Genomic DNA, 16,603 nt, shown 5'->3' on the forward strand with positions numbered 1-16,603 from the left:
ATCTTGATTCTAAACCGTTGGGTTCTGGACCATTAATTTTAATATTGGTAGATGGGTTATTGTTAATCATAATCCTACAAACTCTACCTGTAAAATATCAATGGCCAGAAAGAAAGATTTTTAAATGTGTACTAATTTCGGAATAGATAATATACTCGAATAATTAAAGCCCGGCTTTCAGTACTTTCAGTACTTTGATTGTTACTCATCTTGTCTTCTTCCTTTGGATGATGTCCTTGATACACGTTTACAACGAAGTTCGTTAACTCAGAACCTTAGATTACTAAATTATTTAGTGTATCATGATTATTTATTCCATTTAACCAACTAAAATACAATTTTTTTTCGTTTCTGAAATGACCATATACGGTCTGTTCATGGCATATGACTGTTGTGAAGTCACCCCGATGAAATCTTAGGAATACATTTTACTTTCAATACATATGGTACAAAACAATAAAATACTTAGTGCATTGTATAAATACATGTAATATGGATCATGAAATGATCCACAATCGTCAATTGGCTGAAATTGCTTTCTGTTTTGCCTGAGTTTTCAAGACATGAAACAATTGACATTTTCCATGAACTTACAAGTCTTGAACACCTGTATATTTTCTATATCTTCCAGACAATAATAATTTATTGACAATGAAAGTAATGAAGCCATCATTTTTGGCTTTAGTTGGGATAATTATGTTTCATATCAATATTACTGTTTCGGGAGATGAAGCGATATGAGAAGTTTCCCTTTCGTGGGACTCCGATAATATCTTCATGTCTCAATCACTCGCTATCTGATCGTCAAATTATTTTTTTGTGATCACTGTAGCGAAGGGGACCACATCTATGGCCCCACTCTCATGAACGTTTTCCCCGCCATTACCTACATTTAATTCCATGTTGTATTTAATTCTTTTCCTTGATAGCAATCAGCAACATGGAAATAAAATTTACACTGAATAATTCAAATTCACATTTAAATCATAACTTTCTCACACAATCATTAGGATAGAACGTTTGAATAATTTAAATTGGACTTTGTTTTCATAACTACTTCGGAATATATGCAGTTATGGTCAGATGAAGATCATCTATAGGACTTTGAGAAAATGATTTTATAGATGCATAAAATGATATATAAACACACAAAAAGATCTCCATAATAGATTTCAGACGACGAAATGCTTTCAACAAGCATTTAACTGACTATGAGTGACGGTTGAAAAGACTCTCTGGGACTGATATCAGTTCACGTAACTATCAAACATTTATTGGGTTTCGAGGCAACATGTGTTTTGTCGAATCCGAGAATCAAGCTGTTTGCTTGAGGCCGCTAAGCCGAAAACAACAGTTTGATTTGAGGGTTGGACAAATTGCATTTTGCCAGAGAACTCATTCAATAAATGTTTTGTTATATATATTTAGATTTCCAAATGTTTTTCCTAAAGATTCTTTGCAAATTAGAAGGCTGTTCATTTTCTCATGAACTACCATGGATGAGCATGAATATATCCATTGTTACGTCATAATACCATACATAACGTCAAAACTATAGTGCAAACTGTTTAGCTTTATGAATGATAGTTGAATGACGTAACTTGTGCAGAAAAAAATGTAAATATAAATTCTAATTTTTGATAATTCGTGAGGTACATGAAATATCCCGGCGTGAAGCGTCGTAGTTCATGTTCTCATGAATCTTCAAAAATTAAATTCTTTTCTGAAAATATATTATTGAAAATATATATTTCTAATATATAAATATATATATATATATATATATATATATATATATATATATATATATATATATATATATATATATATATATATATATATATATATATATATATATATATATATACACAGAAAAAGAAATAGGTAAAAAAAATTAAAATCATTTAGAGGCTAGCATCAACAAATGATTCATGATTCTTTGAAAATTAATACCTCTTTATAAGGGGTATATTGGTGTCTAATAAAATACACTAAAAAAAATTGAGTAAAAAGGATGAATATATAGTAGCTTCTCCGTTGTTTCCTTTTAAGAAAATTACCCATACTTTTTTAACAGTTATTAATAATCATTTAACTAGCTTTCAACGAGGTTCAATCTAAATGCGAAAAGTAATTACATGATGCTTAGAAATGTTGAAAGGACAAGATAGGCTAAGACCCCTTTTTGGCCCCTGGTTTGGAGTGTCTTTTTAGAACGATGCAACAGTTTATCACTAGAAACCTGTTGCTACCCCTGCCACAAAATGAGTATTGGTTCTAAGTTATGGGTTACACAGAGGTCGCAGGAAGGTCAGAAAATATGTCAATTTCCGAATTTTCTCATTTTTATGCAAATTTTCATCGATTTTACAGCACATTTTGTTTCAGAAAACATAGAGCACAAGCTTGCCTATCTACCAAATTTATATATTTCATACACTAGTATCAGATGCATCTTATGTATAAAAATCTCAGATAGGCAAGCTTGTGCTCTATGTTTCCCAAAGTGAAAAGTATCTCAAATTTGACGAAATTTCACCAGAATTGAGGAAATTCGGGAAAATGTCCTACTTCTGCAACCTCTTGTGGCCTGCGTGTAAGCTTTGAATCAAAATTAGTGCTGGTTTAAAACAAGCATCATTTTAAGTTCTTATCTACAAACTATCACAATTTTAACTGTGTTCTGATTTTTACATCATATAAGGGGCTAGATTCGGCTTTTACCATACCTTGTCCTTTCTCTATTGTTGCCACCTTTACTGCTTAGTAACCATAACAACCAAGTTGTATTGTTGATAATCAATTATTTAAAATTAAAATAAAAGCCGATAATTTATGTTACTTTTAATTTATGTTTTAATAATATTTGATAACAATGAATAATTATCTTTAGGTGCAAAATTCAGTACTGATCAATTAGCTAAATGAATATAGTTTTTTTCTTTAAAAATTAAACATTTTTTGATATTTTTTCTTTACGTTCCATTAAAAAAAAGGTGCTCAGAAAACCGATTTTCAAGCAACTACACCCTTTGTAGGAATATCTTTTTCCTTCCGTTGCACCCAATGGCTAACATAATTAACTGTTGCATTGATTATATGTAAATTGGAACTTGAAACTGTATATTATTCTCTCTGGCATACGGTTTGAAAATAAAAGACTGATTACTAGGTTTGTTCAAACTCCGATCCTCTTTATACGAGATGAGAAAGAGAAATGGAACCCGTATAGGTGGTCAAATTAATCCCATTTCAATCAAAGCCGAGGGTAAAGCATGCCTGATACCTAATATAAAACATTTGGTATAAAAACTTTTTTTCTCGGTGCAAAATGAAACGAGAGTCCTGAATTTGCTTTTTATGGCGTGTTATTTCTAACACTGAAGACAATGGGGATTTGTGCAGAAATACAGGGGAGGGGGACATTTTGCACAGATTGGAGGTAATATTAGATTTTAATCACGACAGAAGAAGCGGGTATATTCTCCTTCCATGTGATACAGTAACCATAAAAATGCACTGAATAAGGTTATTTTACCTTTGACTTTTTTAACACCCATGAAGATTTGAACACAAATACTGTTGAGTTAACAGAACACCTAGAAAGTTATTGGTTTACTTTTTTTTCTGTAGTATCATTTCTGTATTACTCTGCAACTTAAAAAAAAAATAATTTTTAATAGTCCAATGGTTCAACCTAGTGCAGACGTAAGGAAAATTTATAATTTTATTGAAAATTAAATCAAATATTTACACAAAAAACCGCAAGTGCATCGATACATTGATGAAGTATATATGAGAAACCCAATTTTTAACGTACAATTTCGTAATTCGACATGTAAATAAAGAAATATTAAATAGAATTTTACTTCTATTATACGTACATGTAATTCTGATTTGATGCATTTTAACAACAGAATTCGAGAATTTTCATTTAATTATTTATTTATCTTTTTATATATAGTATTTTTTTAAATACAGGGAGCGAAACAAAAAATAAATCATAAAATGGATTTTGTCATATAGTTATTTTTTAAAACTGTAAAATCATATATTTTCGATGGGTCGAATTTTGAGGTTTGAGAAAAACATTGGTTCAAAGGGATTTGATCTCGCGGTTGAAGAAGTGCTGAGTTGTTACATATTCAAAATTTTACACTTATGGAGGACATAACTTCGTTGGTCTCTTGAAATCCCCCATGAAATCAGTGATTTCAAGGTAATATTTACGGGGTGGCAGTAAATACAAAATTGCAATATGACAACCTATTGTAAATGTTGTGTTTACTGATACATGTACACTGTAAATATGACATCTTGTTCAAAGGTTCAAAAAAAAAAAAGAACAAAACGAGTATAAATGTATTCTTTTCTATATGCATTGACAGGATTAGACGTGTGGGTTTCACCGATGACAGTTTCATAGCAATAACATATGTATAATACTTGTGGGAAACACCTATGACCATCCAGGGCCTCCTTGGTTCACCTCCACGCAAGACTCCAAAGATGTCCATTCTTTATGTCCACGTTTACAGCCTCAGATTATTTATACTACATATTCGAACATACTTAGTACCAAATACATCAAAAAAGTATAAATAGAACCGGAACTTAATTGATTAGATCCACCTGCATGGTGTGGTTTCGATAAAAGGCCAGAGACGTAGGACTCGACGTCATTTACTGCCAACTGAAATTTGACTAAATCTAGAACACCGGTGATTTATGTTTGTAAAAGTGATCACCTTATAAGGAAAGTGTCATATGAGAAATAATTGCGTATTGTATACCAGATATATTGCCCAACACGGTCCAGCCTTTGGTATCGAGTTTCATCTCCAACTGCATTATAGCACGCGACACTTTCGCGCTTCTTTAGTCAACAACTTTTTTTTTGAACAGACACCTGCTCCGCAAAAAACAACAGGAAATCTACACGCCAGGTGAAAGCGTGCCAGCAAATAGAATCTAGCTGAAGATTGCATTGAAAAAATAAACGTTATTACATAATCATGACAATTTTCATGATAAAATCTGGAGGGAAAATTTTGACGGGAATGTGTATAAGAAAAGAAAGCCCACGTGTTTATTTCTTACTTTAAAAAGTTTTTTTTTCCTTTAAATTGGCAGAATAAAATTCATGAACAGACGCCGACGACGGCCAGATTTACTTTGTGATCCATAAAAGGAAATATGGGACTTGTGATCACTACCTACAATTTTTTTAGATCCTGATTAAAATACAGACTTGTTCTCTAATTTTTGAGTTTCACGATCCAGTGAATACCAATAATAAAAAAAATTGGAAGAGCTGTAATAGTTATCGTACGATAGGTCACGAAAAGAACAGAAACATTAATTTTGGGTGAACTTAAAATTTTCTGATCTATAAATTGGGGAAAGTTAAAATATCATGCAGATCCTATGTGTATAACGCATTACCTTTCTATTTGTTCCAATCAAAAAAAACGGGGGGGGGGGGGAGGATAATAAATCATTTGAAAGTTAAATTATTGTTCCGAGTTCTTATACGTGAACCCATATGCTATGATACACACACAGCATAAAGCTTTTTTTATTCACTTCATAAAAAAATGAATAACTCATATTGTTCAATTGTTTATTAATCAAAAGTACATTTGTCCCTATGTACTTATCAAGGGGGAAATGCAGTCTAATTTTATTAAATCAACGTTGTTCAGGAGTTGATTTAAAAACTGTGTACAAACTGTCCATTTATAAAATTCAGCGCAACGGATCACTACTATTTCAGTTCTGGATTCAGTTTTAGTCCTTATTCTGTAGTGCTGATAATGCTGGTATTTTCCTTGTTTTCATCCTCTATGTCCCCAGCTTCGTCAATCTGCATTTCCCCGTCGTGGACCTCGCTGGAGTTGAGTTCCCCTGATTGATCCCCAGTATCGTCTCCTTCCTCTTCCGCCTCCTCCTCGTCGTCGTCCTCTTCCTCTGCGTCCATCAGGAAAATCCTCACTCGTCTTCGTGACGAAAACAACTAAAGTGAGAATGAAAGTAAGTGTGATTTAATTGAAATCTGAAACCATTCCCCACAGAAATCATCTTATACTTCTTAACACTGGAAGAAAAAAAATAATCTACATACAAAAACACACTTCATATCTCTGTAACTTTATATCTTAACGCAAAGTGGAACGTCTATTGATAATGTCCTCGTCGAACTGGAAAATGTCACTTAACACATTCAGTCTCACATCTATTTACTTTTCAAAAATATCCCATTCATGCACATTTTCATTAACAAGATTTATATAAAAATCCGTCTTGAGGGATTCTATTTTAAAGGACTTTAAAGGAATAACAAAGATAATGGTTTTAATTTGAGAATCATATTCAACTATCCAGTTAGACTACTCATGTGTCCCTTTTACATGACCAAGAAGCATTAAATTTTTAACGGATCCCACACAGAAAATGATAAATATGATTAACCCCACTTACACGTGCGATTTTCTATGCCACTAGGACGACACACGAATTAAACACACAGGCTTACAAAAAAGTGTGGCACTTCTTTTGCAATTACCCCTCATTTAAGTAAAGAATTGATGTTCAACGTTTTCTAAACTCTGTAGAACAGGTAGGCTATCATGAAATCAAATTCAATTCTATTTTTTGTAATGAGTCAAGTTCTAGATTACACTTGTCAAGGACAACAATTTTTAAATAGCAAATGTCGATCCAAATAAGGACTCTCTGCTAGTAAAACATGTACTAGTAAGGACTTCTATATGCCTGACAATTGTTTCACTCGAAAGTTTAACATCACCTTTGCTCTAACCAGAAACATGCTCTGAGTTAAGCTAAGAAAACATTAGTCGCTGTGTAAGGACTTACTACTCATATCTAAGAAAATATTAGTGGCTGTGTAAGGACTTACTACTCATATCTAAGAAAACATTAGTCGCTGTGTAAGGACTTACTACTCATATCTAAGAAAACATTAGTGGCTGTGTAAGGACTTACTACTCATATCTTAGAAAACATTAGTGGCTGTGTAAGGACTTACTACTCATATCTAAGAAAACATTAGTGGCTGTGTAAGGACTTACTACTGTGGCCGTTTTTCTGGTACCACTAACTGCAAAAGAGTGAGCTCTCATATTGTCTAAACGCCGACAGCAAGAGGGTTCCAGCCTGTCGCCAACATCCAACGTGTTACTGGAAAGAAATTGTTCCTCCGAGTCACTGCCTCTCAGGAAATTAATTTTACGCCTCGAAGCTTTTGTTTTTAAAGGATGTTACATATAATTTGACAAATTATTGGTGTTCTCAAGAAAATTTTTTCTCAACTTCTCCAAAATATTTAGCTTTTTATGACTTTAAGCCGTATCCATGGTTTAAATTTTACGCCACAAAAAGTCTATTCACTAGACTTCCATTGAACGTCTTTGTGTGTGGGGTTGGGGGGGGGGATTTTTCTTTCTTTCTTTCTTTCTTTCTTTTTTTAAGAAGCAAGTTCGTATGATTTCAGGCAAAAGTTTCAAAATTCTTGACATGTTTCTTTGAAAGAGATTTCCGAATCCTTTAAATCAAATAGGCTATATTAATCAAAGGTATAGCTACATTTTGGCTTCTTCCACTCCTGTCTCTTGATTAACCATCGTGTACATGTCGTCTGCTATCGTTGTCAGTGGTAACTGTACCAGGACTGGACGTTCCTCTTTAAGGTCCTGTACCAATAGCATGGACATAGTTTTCTCGTCATAAAAAGCGATGTCTAAGATTTTATGGCGTGTACATCTGAAATTAAATGGTTCTATTAATGAAAGAAAAATGGAGTAAAATTATATGAGATACATGACATCAGTAAGGATTCGCTGAAAGCAGAGTTCTAGTATTGGAAGAGTACTTATATTCATTTTCAATATTATAAAAAAAAATATTCTAAAAATAAAATGTTCACCGAAATGAGTGGAAAATATTTCAAGTATTCTTTTTCTAATGTGTTGGTTTCAATCGTGGACTCTCAGAACTTTCATGAAAGCATTAAAATCTCTATTTTTTACGAATGTTTTAAATTAGATTTTGGATGACAAGTCAATAAAAGGTCCAGAAATACGGCCATGTTACACATCTAGTGAACCTAGCTCTCTCTTCTGTTATAATCATAAACCATCAAATCATAAATCAAATTCCAGTTTGGTTCTTTCTTTTCTTAATCATCAAATTGAATCTTGATAAATTCAATATTTTCAAAAAGGCTTCCATTGAAAAATTATATATATAGCACTATAAAATTAAGTGATCTCACGAATCTTTTCTATGTAAATATTTTGATGTTAAGGACCAAGGAAACATTTCACTGTGACGTTACCAGATACTTTGCACTTCCTAATACACTGTATAATGTAAATGAACTGATGGCAGATCATTCATACCTTCTGCTGATAGTGCAAAAAAGATATAAAACAGAAACTTTCATTTGATATTGAATGGAATAATATAAATTCTATATTTTTTAAATAGCCAAATTTCGGTGGTTCATTAAAAGGATGCAACTAATATCATAAAACCATGTTGATTTGCAGTCATAAAAAGTACACTGTATATGGAATGTGAAATATTTTCTTTTGTTTGACCACCTATAAAAATATCACCGACATGTATACAAATCCTCCCCAACACTTTGGTCAGATCGTAAAAATAGGGAACACACCAGTTTTATTTTCAAAAGTTCAAAATGTTATCATTTAGTGTGCCGTTTTTCTATCACTGAGCATAAGATGAAAGGTAGTTAAATGTATTTTTACTACCGTTCGCATGTAGTGAACATTTTTACACCCTCCTCTTGGCTACTTATGAGTCAATTTTGAAGATTAATAACAGTTGGTTTTAATAAAAACATAAGACCCTTGACACCAGCATTTGGCTAAACCTATCAATTTCCTGCCCGGTAGCAGTGCAGCCGCATTGTACAGCAAAAACCAATGACAGCTTTCAGTCGGAGACAAAAACTCATCCTTTAATTTCGACAACAATGGGATGTGACTTTTTATATCTTATCCTTCAGGTGTTTGGTACACAGTAACAAAGCGTGCACGGCGAGGAGTGACCCATCACATGGCCTTTCTGGCCAGGTCAGCTGGACTGGCCAGAGGTCATGTGACCCTAGGCCGAAGATCCTCTACGTTAGAAGCAGAAGACAGGGCTCTGGAAAGATCGCCATTGTTGGAGCCAGTGATGGATGAGAAATAAATGGGTGGACTGATAGTGCGAAGGTATTCCATTGATTGTGGAGAATACAACGTACTAGATGCAGATTGGCCAATAAATTAGACATCTTTATAGGGCTACTTGAAATAATATAAAGCAGCTATTTTGAAAATGATAAAAGGATGCACTACATCATTTTGGTGTCCCGTAGAGAAGTTCTGGGGGACTACGAACCAATTACCAAATAAAATATTACAAAACTTTTTAAAAGCATTTGACTTATTTTCATTACAAAGATAGATCGATGAACGTGTCATGTTCTTTTTTAAACATTATGTTGTTGGGGAAAAAATTACAAGTTTAATGAAATGCGGTACGCTTCCTTGTTCAGTGACCGACTTTGCTACACTTCTTCAAAAAGACTAAATAATTTCATCTTAATGCCTTTAGATATCATAAAAGTATCGTCGAAAACGCGGCGGCATATTTTTTTCAAGAAGACTCGTGATAAGAAATGTCAAAATATTTAATTAAACCTCCAACTACGCAACTATTAATTTGGCCTTGAGACTTCCTACAGACCTAAAACTTTTTAAAAAATCAACAGAATACACCCAGACCGCCTTCCAACTGAATAGAAAACCAGATTAACATTGCAACGGCACCAAAGATGCACATCTCATTATAAGAGTTTTGTAAAAACAGTAGAGTCATCTTAAAACTTGCTATGATAAAAGTATTTGATGCTGTCATATTGTAATTTTTTAATTTACCGGGTGGTAGTATATTGTAATTTTTGTATTTACTATCATCCGGTAAATTCAAAAATTACAATATGACAATGCCATAAACTCCTACCAGGTAAAAATTGTTGCTATGTGTCATGGTTACCATAGCAACATGCCCTAAAATTTGAAAAAATAAAATTTTAGACATGTTCAGCGCCCCATTACTAAAGTTTGCAGCAATGCAGAAAAGTGACATTGACTGTTTCCAAAATCTAACAAGACGTTATCTTGTTCACATGATAAAAATTCATATGTTTGGGAAAACAACTACATGTATTACATGTATAATTCACTGATGAATTTCAGTAAATGTCTTCAATAAAACAGCATATGAAAGAGAATTGTTAATTTTAAAGAAAATGTCACCGGACTATGATAGTGATTATTTCATCATGAATTCCAAAATTTTGACATACATGTGCACAGAACAAATATGCTAGAGGTTTTTAAAGGCTAAGCAGAGCAGAAGCGGCTTTTGTCACCAATTGGTAAAATCTATAACTGTTTTAAATTTGATGTTTTACTGACTATAGACGATAAGGGCCAACTAAGAACTAAACTATATGACAAACGAGATAACTTCAGCTTTTCCGTCGTCAACTTTCCTTATTTATTTATTAATATCCCCCTATAACCTGAATATGGTGCCATATGTCTCCCAACTCATTCGATACTCAATTTCGTAAGTTCTATGGTAGTTATAATGACCTTCTTTGCAAATACAACCTATCATTTGGTCGTTGTTAAGCCACTGTTTTTATACTACATGTACATTTAACTACAGATTATTTCTTCCACCTGATTGATACATATATAGGGCTCAGGCGGGAGTGACCTGTCGACAGGGCATGATTACTCCTGATCCCACCTATGAAATTTCCAGGGGTCCATGTTTTATGCCCTGTTCACAGGTTATGTTTTATGAGATAGATCACTGTTCGTTATCTTCACGCTTCTCATGCATTTATTTCATTGGTCATTTTTAATTTAGGAAATTTTCACTCAACAAAATCGAATCATTATCTAATTGTTTTCCTAGACAAACTTTATGACTTTGACGCCTGTCAAACAACTTTAATACTGACATGTACGTGCTCTTCTTCGGTGAAATAACACGTGCACTCTTTTTAAAACAAACTTACCTTTCTGAATTAATTTTTTTGTTGAAAAATCACCGTTTTTTATTTACTTTGATTTATAGATTGCTATTCAAGAGTTCCAATTACAGACACTTGTTTCTGTAATAAAAATATATTATTGGGGTAAACTTTTATTTCAGAAAAAAAAGTGCCTTGGGTTTCAACACTTCCCCTTAAAATAAATATCACCAATGTATAACCTATTATAGACTCAAAAAATAACAAGAGGCCCATGGGCCACATCGCTCACCTGAGCACACTGGCTAGACTAAGGCACAAATCAGTTCAGTAATGAACGGGGAGGGGGGGGGGTTGAATTTTAAACTACCTGATGATGCTTTCATGTCAATATAACAAATGAATTTGTTGTACTTGAGAAGATTTTAAAAGAATTTTCCCATTTCTTCCTTTGTAAAAATTTGATCCCCCATTGAAGCTCCTCCCCATCTCAGGGGTCATCATTTGAACAAATTTGAATCTACATTACCCGAGGATGCTTCCATATCAATAAGACTAACATAGCTTTTCTGTTCCTGAAAAGAAATTTTTTTTTCTATATGTTCTTATGTAAAACTTTCGATCCCCCATTGGGCCCCACCCTACCCCCGGGGGTCATCATTTGAACAAAATTGAATCTACACTACCTGAGGATGCTTCCATATAAATTTGACTCATCATGGCTTTGCTGTTCTTGAGAAGAAGATTTTTCCTATATATTTCTATGTAAAACTTTGATCCTTCATTGTGGTCCCGCCCTACCCCCAGGGGCCATGATTTGAACAAAATTGAATCTACACATCCTGAGGATGCTTCCATATAAATATGACTCTTCATGGCTTTACTGTTCTTGAAAAGAAGATTTTTAAAGATTTTTCCTATATATTTCTAAGTAAAATTTGGATCCTCCATTGTGGCCCCGCCCTACCCCCGGGGGTCATCATTTGAACAAACTTGAATCTACACTACCTGAGGATGCTTCCATATAAATATGACTCTTCATGGCTTTACTGTTCTTGAGAAGAAGATTTTTCCTATATATTTCTATGTAAAACTTTGATCCTTCATTGTGGTCCCGCCCTACCCCCAGGAGCCATGATTTGAACAAAATTGAATCTACACATCCTGAGGATGCTTCCATATAAATATGACTCTTCATGGCTTTACTGTTCTTGAAAAGAAGATTTTTAAAGATTTTTCCTATATATTTCTAAGTAAAATTTGGATCCTCCATTGTGGCCCCGCCCTACCCCCGGGGGTCATCATTTGAACAAACTTGAATCTACACTACCTGGGGATGCTTCCATATAAATATGACTCTTCATGGCTTTACTGTTCTTGAGAAGAAGATTTTTAAAGATTTTTCCTATATATTTCTATGTAAAACTTTGATCCTCCATTGTGGCCCCGCCCTACCCCCGGGGGTCATGATTTGAACAAACTTGAATCTACACTTCCTGAGGATGCTTCCATATAAATATGGCTCTTCATGGCTTTACTGTTCTTGAGAAGAAGATTTTTAAAGATTTTTCCTATATATTTCTATGTAAAACTTTGATCCTCCATTGTGGCCCCGCCCTACCCCCGGGGGTCATGATTTGAACAAACTTGAATCTACACATCCTGAGAATGCATCCATATAAATATGACTCTTCATGGCTTTACTGTTCTTGAGAAGAAGATTTTTAAAGATTTTTCCTATATATTTCTATGTAAAACTTTGATCCTCCATTGTGGCCCCGCCCTACCCCCGGGGGTCATGATTTGAACAAACTTGAATCTACACTACCTGGGGATGCTTCCATTTGAGTTTCATCTTTCCTGGCCCTGTGGTTCTGGAGAAGAAGATTTTTTAAAGATGCTATTCATTTTTCACTAATTCTTAATTATCTCCCCTTGAAAGAGGGCGTGGCCCTTCATTTGAACAAACTTGAATCCCCTTCAACCAAGGATGCTTTGTGGCAAGTTTGGTTGAAATTGGCCCAGTGGTTCTGGAGAAGAAGTCGAAAATGTGAAAAGTTTACAGACAGACGGACAGACGGACAGACGGACTACAGACAAAATGTGATCAGAAAAGCTCACTTGAGCTTTCAGCTCAGGTGAGCTAAAAACTACATTGTGCACTGCTTGTAATGTGTTTTATGTTTTGCCTATTTGGGTTCTGATTTGGCAGAAAATTCTATTCTATCCTATCCTGTAACTCTTGAGGATTTCAAGTATCAGAGATTTTTCTAATGCATCTTTAAATTTTTTTTTTATAAAACTGTTTGTGAAGCAGCTGCAGAACAGCTCCTATCCTCTACATAAAGCTTTGTTACTGGTCAGATGAGGACATTGTTAACGAATTAATTAACTTTCATTGTTAACAGAAACAGGTGTCTTTAATACGGTCAGTGTGATTATCGATAATATAGAGTGTAAAAAAAGTCATGACCGGACATTGTAGATCTATCCTGGTCACTCCAGGACACAGCCAATCAGTGGATACTGGTCATTCTGGGACAAAGAGAAACTAATTCTGAAATTTACATGATATTAAGGGCTGGTCAGCTTAGGACGAAAAAAACTGGCTGGTTACCTTTGGTCAGAGGGCAAAAGGCTAGAATCTAAATCGAACAAATGCAAAGAATCAGTTTACAGTGACCGCAATGCTAGTGGTCAGCTCAGGACACTGGTAAAGCTGCATCCCCCCCACAAAAAAGTTTGTTGGAGGTCACATGGGCTGGACCAATATGAACAGTATGAATTCTACTTTCACGTCTGGTACATTTAAATACATGGTAATCTATAAAGAGGTTTATTATATGATTGAAAAATTCCCATCTCTCTGTTTGGCTGAGATCCAACAATGTTAGAAAAATACTACGTTATATTGACCTGCACGTGACCACAGGCACTTGGGGTATGGACCCCCCCCCCTTTCCATTTTTTTTTTCTTTTTAAATCTGGGGTCCAGTCACCTTTTTCCTATTTTTGTATTCTAATATGCACTATATATTATCAATAAGGCAAGTGCCCGGTATTTTCTGGCGTCATCATTAAGTGTAATGTCATTCGGAACATTAAATGCGAGAGGGAAAAATCCCGAATTTTCTCTTCATTTTACATGTAACGGTAAGTTCTGTGTATAACAAGATAACTGTAACTATCAGGTTCTGATGGATGAAGATTAACATTTTACATACGACAGAGACAACCAAATTTCACAATATATTTATTACAAAGCCTGGATTTTTTTTAATGCAGAACATTTGTAAAGTTAGAGTTACCGTTATTGCACTTCCGTCCCAGCTGGTGCACATCAACAAAATTTACCCTAAATGTGGGTGATTTAATCGAAATATTTACAAATTGGGGGCACATAAAAATTAATTGGAAATACGAAAAGGAAGAAGAATGTGTAACAAATTTATTGACATATGCATATTTCATGTGTTCTTATGCTTTAGATAAATAATCAGGCGAAGTTTAAGCGAGGTGAGGCAGACGATGAGAAAAGAGTTGCAAGCCTTCTCTCTTTTTATGTATCAGTCGAAAACGATATATTTAAAAAACAGCTGATAGAAACAAAAGAGTTGCCTTATTGATAATATATAGTGCATATTAGAATACAAAAATAGGAAAAAGGTGACTGGACCCCAGATTTAAAAAGAAAAAAAAATGGAAAGGGGGGGGGGGTCCATACCCCAAGTGCCTGTGCACGTGACCGTCCAGTTCAATATAAGGAATTATTTATTCTACATTGGACCAAAAATAGATAGGGAAATTCCAAATTGATGCACATAGTTTTGGAAAGTTATTTCACTTGCACCAGACTTCCACTCATATGAACATAACATTAAGGCACATAGATTCTTGGGTGAGGGGTGGGGGTGGGGGCTGCAGGAGGCCTGCCCCTCTCCCCACCTTTTGAGAATGTAAAGTTTTAATTTAAATTTTAAGGATAAAAAATTTCAATGAAAGCCCCCCCCCCATCCCCTCGTTTATGGACCAAAGTAAATTTTGAGTTTGGAGAATTCTTTTCCTTTTTTTTGGGGGGGGGGGGCGGGGGGGTTTAGTCAAAGATTTGTTTTCAGGTAAGTTGTCTTTTTTTTTTCCTTTTAATGCCCCCTTTTTCAAAATCAATCCTATATAAGTGCCTGACATTTATTTTTTCCACATTGCACCTAAACTAAAATTAAAAATTCCAAAAAAATACAACTGGTTTTTTTTTACCCCGTTTCTCTCATTATGTTCGGCTAGTACTTCAGTAGATGTGAACAAGTAAGATGGCATGGATTGCCTTTAAAGATTGTGTGTCATTTAATCATTGAATCATATAATAAAACAATTATTGCTGTTTTTTCGGTCAATACGATGATTTAGCCACCTTCGAAGTACAATATTTACCTCGCCCTTCGGGCTCGGTGAATATTGTACTCCTCAGGTGTCTAAATCATCGTATTGACCTCAAAAACCAGCAATAATTGTATAATAAATTGCTTATGTATAAAATTTAACTTTATTGCTAATTTGATCTTTAATCTTCTAAAAAATTATGCCAGAAACTTTTAAAGCTACAGAACGTAAACTCACTTGACAAAAATAAATATTCAATATCCAGTTTTTTCTGTCCCTTATTGCATCGTTAAATAATAGTAATGAAAGCAAATGGTAATATCAAATGACCAAAAAAGCTTTAATTTTCGTTGTTCTTAAAATCTCGCCTGGCAGTGGATAAAATCAGTTCACCAAAAGGATACCGCCAGCTGATGTCCACCGTTTGGTGGACAATAAAACATTAATTACAGTTGTAGCCTTCTGTTGAATGATTAATATCCTAATAACCTTATATCCCACCAGATTACAACATAAATTTTACGATGTAGCTTCCATGTGGTAGATTTTTTTCAGTTTGTATTGACATTATCCGGTACTCATTTGTAGTTTGTTAACACTAGTGTGCGAAAAATGTTTAAAATATGTTATTTCTGTATTTCATTAACTAATATCATGTGTAATAAACTACGTCTTATACACAATAAATATTCAATAAAGGTTAACAATTAAATTACGATGCCGTAATGCTACAGATCATCTGACAGATGTGTTTTATTGTAATGATAACAGGTAATTTTATTTAATACATTCTGTCCGTTTGTCATTAACTCTCCAGCGCTACAAACAACTGACAGTATAACAGTCATCCATCAAAACCCTCCATCTATATAATGATAAGATTTAATAGTTTGTCATCAGCCCTCGAGGTTGATTCCCCCGAGTCCCGCAATTAATGACAAATTGTGAAAAAAAAAATATTTCAATTTATCGTAGGAACTAATGACGCCAAAGCTTCATCGGCTGCAGTTGTAAAATGTAATTTTAAAAAAAAATATGGTTATTGTAATCCATAAAATTAATTCATGACACCTTACATCGTATGCTTCTTTCAATCATGCGTAACAGTATATTTTTTTTTCAATTCAACAACATACCAAAATCACT

General features: G+C 34.1%; 1 protein-coding gene across 3 annotated transcripts in view; it reads right to left on the reverse strand.

Moving 5' to 3' along the window:
• Nucleotides 1-5,647: 5,647 nt before the first annotated feature.
• LOC133188647 (anaphase-promoting complex subunit 4-like) overlaps nt 5,648-16,603 on the reverse strand; it is a 42,029-nt gene continuing 31,073 nt past the window's right edge. For all 3 annotated transcript variants that reach the window (XM_061324152.1, XM_061324151.1, XM_061324153.1), the window contains exons 25-27: nt 7,606-7,782; nt 7,092-7,200; nt 5,648-6,016 (exon numbers count right to left, since the gene is read on the reverse strand). In XM_061324152.1, the coding sequence (XP_061180136.1) occupies nt 5,798-6,016; nt 7,092-7,200; nt 7,606-7,782 (505 nt within the window). In that variant the 3' untranslated portion in view covers nt 5,648-5,797. The remainder of the gene's footprint in view (nt 6,017-7,091; nt 7,201-7,605; nt 7,783-16,603) is intronic.

The sequence above is a fragment of the Saccostrea echinata genome, unplaced genomic scaffold (assembly GCF_033153115.1).
Source record: "Saccostrea echinata isolate AGI-Se365-2 ecotype Australia unplaced genomic scaffold, CSIRO_AGI_Sech_v1 ptg000016l, whole genome shotgun sequence".
In the NCBI taxonomy this organism is placed as follows: domain Eukaryota; kingdom Metazoa; phylum Mollusca; class Bivalvia; order Ostreida; family Ostreidae; genus Saccostrea; species Saccostrea echinata.